Raw genomic sequence first — 11,042 nt, forward strand, 5'->3', positions numbered from 1 at the left:
ACGACTGCACATCCCTGTGTGTAGTCTGACTCTAACATAGGAAGGGGAGGGCCACCTGGCTCAGGACCGACTCTTGATTTTGGCTCAGGTCACGATCTCAGGGTCCTGAGGATGGAGCCCTGCATCGGTCTCGCCAGACTCGGAGCTCAAGGCTGGGTGGGGCGAGGGAGGTGTCCACTGCTTTCCCTCCCCCTTGAAAGAAATGAAATAAAATGAGGAACAGGACATTGAGGACCATACACTGCTATTTCCTAACTTTTGCTGGGAACCCTTCAAAAAAACAATTTTTCCCTTAATTATATCCGGGTTCGTAATTGGTTGCACAGAAGAATCACCTGGAATCCTTCTGAAAAAGAATGATGTTTGGGTTCACCCCAGACCAATTAGATTGCAAACCCCTGGGAAGGGGGCTCAAGTTTGGATGGTTTTCTGAAGATCCCAGGTGATTCTAACGCATTGATTCATGTGCAGACCCTGGACCACAGCACCAGCCTCACCAAGAAGATTATTTAAAGTGGGATCTCCTTTTGGGGTGCCTGGGTGGCTCAGTCGGTGAGGCGTGTGCCTTTGGCTCAGGTCATGATCCAAGTTCTTGGATCAAGTCCTGCATTGGGCTCCTTGCTCAGAGGGGATCCTGCTTCTCCTTCTTCTGCTCCCTCTGCTTGTGCTCGCTCTGTCAAATAAATAAATAAAATAGTTTTAAAAATAATAATTAAAAAAATAAAATGTAGGGGGTGCCTGGGTGGCTCAGTGGGTTAAAGCCTCTGCCTTCGGCTCAGGTCATGATCTCAGAGTTGATGGGATCGAGCCCCACAGTGGGCTAAGCAGGGAGCCTGCTTCCCCCTCTCTCACTCTGCCTGCCTCTCTGCCTACTTGTGATCTCTCTCTGTCAAATAAATAAATAAAATATTTTTTAAAAAAATAAAAATAAATAAAATGTAGGCTCTCAGGCCCCAGTCCAGACTGAATTAGAATTGAAACAAATCAGAATGCTCGCTTCCAATGATCCATAATCACATGAAGGTTTGAGAAGTGCTAGTGCGACTCTGGCTGCACAACAGAATCATCTAGAGGAATCTGGGAAAATGCAGATGCTTGGGCTCTACCCCCTAAGGCTTCTACCTAATTGGTCCAAAAAGGATCACGAATAAATACTTTAAAAAGTCACCCCTAAGCACATAAGCTGGGCGGCCAGGGCTGAGAACCATGATGTTAGGCAGGCACTGCCCCAGAGATGGACTGAATTCTCAACTGGGAGCACCTTCCTGAGGGCGCTCGGAAAGAAGAGGTGAATCAACGTTTCTTTTCCCAGAAGTGACAGAAAGAACAAGTATGGTCTCTTTAGTATGGGGCTCCCTAGCAACATGTTTAAGAAATGTCTACTTCATACACACATATGTAAATGTGTATTTTCTGTTTTTCTCCTTGTTATAACTATAGTTTATTAGTGACTAGATCTAGTGCATAATCATGTGTAATAAGCTGAAATATTCGTGTCTTACTTTACTCTTTGGCAATGATTTTAAATATTTACATTAAAACAAACAAGCGGATGTTATAGGGTACAATATCCATTTCTTGTGAATTTTAAAGATAAAATGCAAGACTTCAAGGAAATTTTTTTGCTTCAAGGGGACACTTCAGGCTATGCCCCAGACCTCCCACTGAAATTTCGTCTCCCTCCGTCCTCAGGACTACTCCAGAGGGAAAGTCTGAGGAACCCTGAGTCAACAGAATTATTTGAAATGTGACAAATCTTAATTGATGTAGTTTCAAATCCCCAGCAGTTGAAGCATCTCAGCTTATCTCAAATGCCAGAAATACTGTAACATTTGTCACTTCAATCCCAGCCAAGGGTCAAATGCAGCACCACAAGTAGAAGCCGAAATAAATCCCAGAAGTCATTTTGCAGTTGACTTCACTTTATTCACATGATAGCTACAGGGGTTGACAATGACTTCCTCTAACATTTCTTTCTTCTGATGGGTTGATGGAGAGTTTGGCGGCAGACAGTGTGGGGAGAAGGGACGTATGGGAAGACAGATCAGGGGTTTGTTACAATTCTACGTCATCACGAATCATTTAATTTTAACCTTGTGGTTTGTCTAACCCATTTGCAGGAAGAGTTGAGGAATAGATCTAATGCTCACTGCAGATACTTGACAGCCCTTGTGGGCGGCATCTTTAGAGGACACACAATCAATCCTAACAGGAGAGGACCTCAGACGGTGTGCTTGTGGGTCAGAGGTGAGTTGGGGTTCTGAGAAAGGCATCCCATGACAGCAGTGGGTGCTCAGGACATCCAGCAGGCAGCTCGAGAGTTGCAGTCAATCCCAGGGCGTGACATGGCTTCTCAGTACTGATAGGACCTCACAAGGAGCCACATAAGAATTACGGTGATCAGGACAATAGTGAAGTTGAGAAACAGCTCTCGGGTGGATATCCCCATTCTCCAAGTTGGCTCGATGAGAACGGACGGTGGACTTTGGAGGGCACACCAAAGACCTCCTGCTGGTCCTCACCTAGTGGGAAGTAATGAAGAAAAATGGGGAGACTTGTGAGGGTGCTGTCCTAGCTGTGGAAGAGCAGAGTGTAATGGGCTGAACGGTGGCCCCAACAAAATTTACATGTTGAAGCCCTAACACCCTGCATCTCAATATATGACTGTATTTGGAGAAAGGGTCTTTCAAGAGGTAAGTAAGTTTGCCTGAGGCCATTAAGTTGTGCCCTGTTCCACAATAGCTGGTGTTCTTATAAGAAAAGTAGACAAGGACACAGACATGTAAGAAGGAAGTCTGTGTGAAGGCAGGGAAGGCAGTCATCCACCAGACAAGGAGGAAAGCCACAGAAGGAATCAACCCTGCCAACATCTGTTTAAATGTCTAGCCTCCGAACTATCTTTGGACTAGGGCAGCAACTCTTCCTGGGTCTCCAGTCTGCTGACCTCCCCTCTAGATTCCGGACTTGTCAGCGTCCACAATCACCTAAGCCAATTTTATCCATATATCTGCCTACATCTGACTTGATATTCACATATACATGTGGGTCTCTCTCTCTCTCTCTCTCTCTCTCACACACACACACACACACACACACACACCCTACTAGCTCTGTTTGCCTGAAGAACCCTAACTAATAAGAACCTGGGTTTTTTGCCCAATGTCACAAAGACCAACAAAGTCCTAATATTTTTCCTGGGATGAATATATAGATCCTCTGGATAAAACACAAAATATTGTATTTTCTCTCTCCCAGGATGTATGTGCTTGCCTTGCTAATGTGGGGTACCAGCAAGTAAAGTCGCAGAAACAAAATAAAGCCTAAAAGTGGTATGATTTAGTATTTGTTCTTGCTTGGATTTGCATGCAGGAGCAGGGCCCTGTCATCTCTTAAGGGCTGGGCTGCCACAGGTCTCCATCCAAGCCCGCGAGTGCATGAAGGTCTTGCAGCAGCTGCTTGGCCTCTTCTAAGCCCTGCGCCGGCCACGGGCCCACCAGGGTCAACCGAAAGTCCCTCGCATAACAGGCACTCAGTCGACAGAGCAAGTGTTAACCTCATGGGTACTTCTATTTCAAAAAGGGTTTCTGCCAGCTATTTTTAGTCAAGTGCAGGATGTGCCTATATTGTAAACACTTCACAGAGCAGGGATGGTATCCTTAGAGTGCGTGCAGATCGTACATGCAGGAAATCGTACTTCGAGAACATATGCAATGCAATCCACGATATTGTTGCCTTCAGTGATGTGGCATAATGAGTAGTCTGTGTTTGCAAACCGAATGAAAGATTAAAGATAAAATTTTAGATTCTATGCAGTAAAAAAGTTTAGGGGGAAGGTGTGTTTTGTTTATCTGATAAGGGTAGGAGTTCAGGGGGTAGGAAGTGTTGTTAGTGTGCTTTCGGCCTGAATGGCGTCTTTTAACCATCTAACGGGACTGAATGATTAATTGTAATTACCATGGTTATTATACTAGTAATGGGTGGAATTATTAGTTGTACACACCAACTAAATGATCGTTCTTCATATTATGGGATGGTTGGTGTAATTAACTCATAGGTTCTAAGGACATGGTGTCAACTAGGAGCTTGTCAGAATCTGGCTTTAAAAAATGGCCGATAATGATGATCTCTGTATCATTTTCCTTTGAATGGTTACCCATCCTTCGACCCTCCACATCCAGGATGCAGCAAATTCCAATGAAACTCTTCACAAAGGTTTGCTTGAAGGAGAAAGTAAACAGAAGAAAATAAATGGATAAAAGAAGTAGAGAGAATGTGTTAGAAGAGCGGAATAGGGAGAGAAGAGGGAAGGTGACGAATCCAGGCCAGGAGCCTGGACACAAAGGAATGGGAATCAGACTCTTCCCTCATAATAAAATCTAGTGCTGGTCCAAACACTAATTTATTTGGGTGCATTTTGGAGAAATACAGAGATATGCAAAGAGAGAGAGGCTCTATTTATAATGATCAAAACAACCCAGTTCAGGGAGGGCAAAATCACTATTGCACCCAAACTGCTTTTTAGATTAATCTCTTAAATAAAGGGATCATGGGGAGGGACCCAACAGGAACATACTCAGAAAATGTTATTGAAAGCCGTCCACAGCTCTATTTGACAGTCACAGCTCTGTGACTTTCACAACTCTGGCAAATATTACCACGATTATTCTCTCTTCCACGACTATAGCTAAGAAGCTGCGAGATGAGGTACCTTGTTTGCATGATGGCACGTAGCAATTTAGAGCAGAACCAGAACTGGCAGACTGGAACTAGGTGTTAGAATTGTGGTTATGATACTGGAGTGATTACAAGAATGAGTTATTACTTCAACTAACTGTCCTGACTACACAAAGCATGTGTAAAATTTCAACACTTTGGGAAAACAATTTCACATTTTTTATTAAGATTGTTAATGCTAACTCTCTACTACCTAGCTATTTCACTTCTGCTCTTAGAAACTCAAGCGTGTGTGCACCAGGATCCATATATAAGAATGTTCACAGCCACATTTCATAATATCCACAAACTGGAAACCACTCAGGTCTTCATCAACATCCATGGGATGGATGATGAATTTTGGTACATTCATATACTTGAATGCTATAGAGCAAAGCAAATATATGAACTACAGCAACACACAACAAGATGGCTGTCACAGGTGCAACTGTCTGGCCAAAGAAGAATTTACAAAAGACAAACAGACTGTGATTCCATTTATACAAAACCCAGAATGGGGAACTTAATCATGTTGTTTAGGAATCTTGACCTCAGTGGTAAAATTATAAAGAAGAGAATAAACAAATTTATCTCAGCAATCAAGATGGTGGGGCAGAGGGGAGAGATAATCAAGAATGGACTTCTGGGGTGCCATCAACAATCTCTTTCTTGATGTGGGTGATGGTAGACAGGTGCTGCTTTATAATTATTGTCCAAAATATGTTTTATGATTCTTTGCATTTTTATCCAGTAGTCTCTGAATTGGCAGGCTACCTCATATACATCTTTTTTCCTACAGTTTACTTCTTACTATTACTCGCACTTTGATAGTGAACTTGAATATTTGCTGTGTAATATATGATTTAAATAAATAGAACACAAATAGTGAAGGTGAGAATTTAAAATGAATGCAATTGAATCAACGCTCAGGTTAACAGTAGGAAATGGACTTCACTATCACATACATTTATACCAAGGTTAGGCAGATGTTCAGATCAGCAACCTTCCACTTGTCTGTTGTTACCCCACAAAGACGATTGTGGCCTTGTTGTAAATATTCCCCAGAGTCAAGGTCCCACCATGTGATCCAAAGTGACTGCCAGAGCCAGGAAAGCCCTGAACACATAGACATTGACCTTCTTTGAATGGAGGCTGTGAGAATTAGGAGGGTAGAAATGCATGCCACGAGATGGAAGAAAAAAAACAAATAAGAATAAATAATACTCTTTACATCGTAAAAAATATTGGACACAATAGGTATTGCCTATTTCATAAAGGAATGTAAATACACCTCGTGTTTCTCATTTGTAACTTGTACACACACACACACACACACTCCCTCTCTCTCTTTCTCTCTCTGCTAAGTGTAAAAATCCTGCTGTCACCTGAAGAGGATCAAGGACACACCTGGCTGCAGTAGGCTTCTTCTCTCTCTCTCCACCTCAGGCTCCCACTCCTGCTCGTCTCCCAGGCTCTCTGGGCTCCTGGACTCTGGGCAGGGCCTAAAGTAGTCTGAGGGCGGTGGCAGTCACTGTGATGTCACTGATGAAACATCTCAAAGGAACCACCTCCAACGGTTTGAGGCTATTTGTGTTTCGGGGGAATATAGACGTCTGTTGACTAAGACTCTAGTCCTTTGGCTGCTTATTTGTACTAACACCACACAGAACCTAACATTTTCCCTTCCCATGGACTGTAGGCACGATTAATGTGGATTATACATTTATCTTACACATCTTCATGAATAGCTCTAACATGTGTTTCAAACGACACAAACCCAAAGCGATAGACTAATACTAACAGATAACACTGAAATGGGCCGTTCACCCGACTCATCACACGAGGGTGTAAAAAAATACAACTTCGTTTTCCCACCCGTGTCCTTAACTATCCGAAATGTGCAGCATTCTCTGCCTTGCCCACGCACACCCCAAAGTGCGGGGGCACCTATATTCAACAGACATCTCCAGCTCCTCCAGACTGACCTTCATCCAAGCAGTGAAAGCTATCTCCTCGGTCACCTGCTCTGCATAACATTCCAGCTAAGCCATATTTTGGAAGTTTACACATTAATATACAGTTTCATCCAAGACAGCTGTGGAAGGCATGGTTTATGTCTCTCTGTCAGTAAGCTAATCCTGCAGCAAATTCATACAGCAAAAGTCAGTCCTTCGGAGAGACGTCGGGGGGTAAAAGGAGACATGGTGGACACTAGCACAATCGTGAGTTATGGAGCCTCTCTGCAAGAGACAGAAGTGTGTAACCTTCGGTTATAAACGCGAACTAAAACTAGGCTGCTACAATGAGTTTACAAGCAACATTCCTGAGGTCTGGAGGTAAATGGAGCCCTGAACTACTTAACAGAACTTGAAAGCACATCAGCAAAACACCCCCGGGACCCCAGCAACTGCTTGCTCAGCAAATCCCTTCCTTACAGATAACAGAGAAAATTCCCCTCTGAATTCCCAAATTCAGGGTCAATCAAAATAATGCATTTCAGAAGGCATAAGCAAGCAAAATTCTCCCTCTCGTTGTGTTCATTGTCAGTCCTCTCCCCACTGGGCCTCATACTGCAGAGACGTTACTAAAAGACTTTCCATCCTTTTCTTCATTTTAACATAAACCCACTGACAGATAATGTTAAGACAACATTCTGTCACCACACGCCTTGTAAAAAGATAGCTTGGTGAAGTGACAGATAGTATATAATAATTATAGCTCAATCGAACATTGGCACTGATGTGTTGCCATCTGGCAAACCCTCTCGAATGTAGTCAGATTTCTGTCTTTTGCCTCCGAGCCCTTGCCAGATCATTTCAAAAGCTAGGAGTGTTTTCCTAGTCGCCAAGCCACGCCCGTACTTCTTTTAACCACTCAAAATTATGTTGGGGGCAATAAAAAGGTTATATATTTATTAAAGAGCATTTGAAAATAATAAATCATAAAGAAAATTTCTATTAGCTATTAATCTCACCACTCAACGGGGGCGGTGGGGTGGATAGGGAATCCTTTCTACTACTTTTTATTCATGCTTGGGCTGTACAGACACAATCTCAAATTCCCAAGATATTTTTGGTAAAGGGATCTGATCCCTGGAAAACCATTATCTTTTTGGAGTCAAGAAGAATCAAATTCATACTATGCCCTGGGACTGGTATTGTGTGTAGGAGACAAGCATTTATTTTGTACATGTTCAAAACAGGATGCGCTGTACAATCTCTAAAACATTATATGTAATGGGGGGATTGTTAACATATTCTAAAACAGCTGGCCAACATGGTCAGTTTGGTGAAAAGGGGTCAGTATCAACGCAACTGAGAGGGAAAACCCTACTGCCTATTCATGAGTCATTTCCGTTGGCCTGCTTGGTTGTCCCACTGAAGTCTATCCACTTTGTACCAGGGACTACTCTGCCCAGGACATTGTCAAATTCCCGGATAGAGGCTCAGAAGCTTCTGCATAGTAGGGGATTATCCTGTGATGTCATGAGAGAGTGAGATTACATTGAGAATTTAGCTTGTTATCAGTTTGACCTGACCCGCTCCAGAAAAATATGCCACCCGAAGTCACTGGACAACTATTCAAGGCCTATGGGGATAGTTTAGCCCTGAGGATTTGCAGGTCTTTTCCCAATAAATAAATAAATAAACAGATCCACATTACTGTCTCTCCTTTAAGAACCTGAGAATAACAAGATTTCAAACCTCAGTGCCAAAGCAAAAGCATCCCTTTCAATTAACCTTCCTTGAAGTCTGCTGCTACTTTCCTTTCTGTGAACAGTTCCCAAGACTTAACAGCACGCATTCCCTCTCAACTTTCTTTCAAGATGCTGTTGTGCCCGTCAACAAGAAGACTTAATAGAAAATCCTTTGAGGTTATTTCTATGCCTATTAAAGTAGAATTCAGCCACAGGCCAAAAATGTCAAGTAAAGAGACACCTGGGTGCCTCAGTCAGTTAAGTGTCTGCCTTCTGCTCAGGTCGTGATCCCAGGGTCCTGGAATGGAGCCCCGCATTAGGCTCCCGGCTCAGTGGGGAGCCTGCTTCTCCCCCTCCCTCTGCTGCTCCCACTGCTTATTCTCTCTTTCTCTGCCAAATTAGTAAATAAATACAATCTTTTAAAAAATGTTGGGGCACCCGGGTGGCTCAGTAGGTTAAAGCCTCTGCTTTCAGCTCAAGTCATCATCCCAGGGTCCTGGGATCGAGCCCCGAACCGGGCTCTCTGCTCAGCGGAGAGCCTGCTTCCTCCTCTGTCTCTCTCTGCCTGCCTCTCTGCCTACTTGTGATCTCTGTCTGTCAAATAAATAAATAAAATCTTTTTAAAAAGACTTTTAAAAAATGTCAAGTAAATAATGTTCACACTGACGTGGGTACTGATGATCTGCTTGGCCCTTAGGCACCCATTCTTCGGTATAGTACACGCTTTGAGAATCAATGCTGAGCTCTTGTGCCTGGTTATTCTCCATTTTCATCCACCGTTTTACTTTGCAAAAACTGAACACCTCAAGTCAGTCAGTCCATGACTCCTGGGTCAAGTCTATGACATGATGGAAGAAATCAGCAAGGCCTGATGAAAGGTGATAAGCTCTTAGCCCATCGAGGGGGCGAATACGATGATTCATTTCCCCTTTCCCACCTTCGCATCTTGACATCCCGCTGCCTGTGGAGCTGCTCAGAAGGAAAGAAACTGCTTTCTGCTATGCTTTCTCATTAACCCAAACACCAATGCAAGCCCAAAGGAAGAGGAAACCCTATGTCTTGAAGCTCTTTCCGTGTCCTTGAAAGAGCCATGGTCATTACCTGTATTCTCAATCGCTTTTGGTGCACGTGTGATTGTATTTGTCTCACTCACCGGATTGCGTTTCAAAGGCAGGGATGGTTTTTTGTATTTCTTTTGTCCTCGAGCCGTGCATAGAACCAATAGAATATCATAATAGATGCTCTAGAACGTACAGCAAGGGGCTCAGTTTGTTCCTCTTCTCCTGAGAGCCAGACGTGTCTGAGTGTGCCCAGCAAACCTGAGTGGGGGAAGCTGAGGTCGACGTCTCTTCTACTCATCCAAGGATCTAGACACCACCTAGGACAAAAAACTCCTTTGAAGGGAAATGATCAAAAAGATACGTGTGGTTCTGCAGCAGGGAAACTACAGATGTCATTCCACTCCACATAACATACCTGGCTAGCCAGGTCCCATGAGATGTGGGTGCAAAGGGAAAATAAATTAGGGGAAATGCCTGAGAGAGAAAACATGGAGAGAGAGAGAGCGAGAGACTGAGAGAGCCATTGAACGGCAAGAGAAAGAGACGGGGGACAAGAAAGAGAGGCGGGTAGAAGCATCGCAGACCGCAATTCAGTTCTTTTTTTTTAAATTTTTTAATTTTTTTTAATATTTTTAAAGTTTTTTTTTTATTTTTATTTGTCAGAGAGAGAGAGGGAGAGAGAGCGAGCATAGGCAGACCGAGAGGCAGGCAGAGACAGAGGGAGAAGCAGGCTCCCCGCCAAGCAAGGAGCCCGATGTGGGACTCGACCCCAGGACGCTGGAATCACAACCCGAGCCGAAGGCAGCTGCTCAACCAACTGAGCCACCCAGGTGCCCCCGCAATTCAGTTCTAAGGGAAGTTTGACAAGGCTGCAAGCAAGCCTCAAGTCACAGTACATGTCAGTGACATCCTGTGTGTCCCAGGGAGGGGCTGGCCTTGGTCTTCCTTCCACGTTCAGCCATTGACCCGTTGAGCCCCCAGGGCACACGGCTTCTGTGTGGCCACGATCATGACTTCAGCTGGGATCCACCTCGACGTCGCTGCTGTCAGTGAGAGGCACCATCTCACGGCCCCTTACCCATACGCTACCCATCCTGCTTCACTACAGCCTGGGGTCTGGGGCCTAGATAAGGATAAAAACTGTCCGTAGCTCGTAGCACTGAGCGGGAGAGAGAGAGAGACGCTCCCTCGACCTGCGCCATCTCGCGGACCACTTCCTTTCTTCCGTGAAGGGTCACGGAGGCTGAGAAGCTGCCATACGGATCAAGACCAACTTGCACTTCGCATCCAGCTGTGCAGGCCTCAGTAGCAAACACTCGCGGAGAGGAGCTGAAGCGGAAGGTAAAGAAAATGGCAAGCACCGTGCTGTCGCCCGCGGCTCTTGTGCCCGGACTGTGTGAACCACCTCTTCAAGCTGCTGGAAATGGTCAGGAGGAACATGAAAGGGGCAGCCGTCTTGCATAACAGGTGGGAGCAAGAGCCAGAAAAAAAATATGTATTAGTTCTTTTTTTTTTTTTTAAAGATTTTATTTTGACAGAGAGAAATCACAAGTAGACGGAGAAGCAGGCAG

At 44.3% G+C, this 11,042-nt stretch overlaps 1 protein-coding gene across 2 annotated transcripts; it reads right to left on the reverse strand.

Moving 5' to 3' along the window:
* Nucleotides 1-1,910: 1,910 nt before the first annotated feature.
* SLN (sarcolipin) lies at nt 1,911-6,228 on the reverse strand. 2 transcript variants are annotated; one of them, XM_059155788.1, is made up of 2 exons: nt 6,121-6,228; nt 1,911-2,522 (listed from the first exon to the last, which is right to left on the reverse strand). In XM_059155788.1, exon 2 carries the CDS (start codon nt 2,447-2,449, stop codon nt 2,354-2,356), a length of 96 nt encoding a protein of 31 aa, XP_059011771.1. In that variant the 5' UTR covers nt 2,450-2,522; nt 6,121-6,228; the 3' UTR covers nt 1,911-2,353. The 2 variants fall into 2 exon arrangements, with proteins under 2 accessions (XP_059011771.1, XP_059011772.1); XM_059155789.1 differs by having other exon boundaries at nt 6,099-6,183.
* Between the last annotated feature and the right edge of the window lie 4,814 nt (nt 6,229-11,042).

This window comes from Mustela lutreola, chromosome 1, assembly GCF_030435805.1.
Source record: "Mustela lutreola isolate mMusLut2 chromosome 1, mMusLut2.pri, whole genome shotgun sequence".
NCBI lineage: Eukaryota > Metazoa > Chordata > Mammalia > Carnivora > Mustelidae > Mustela > Mustela lutreola.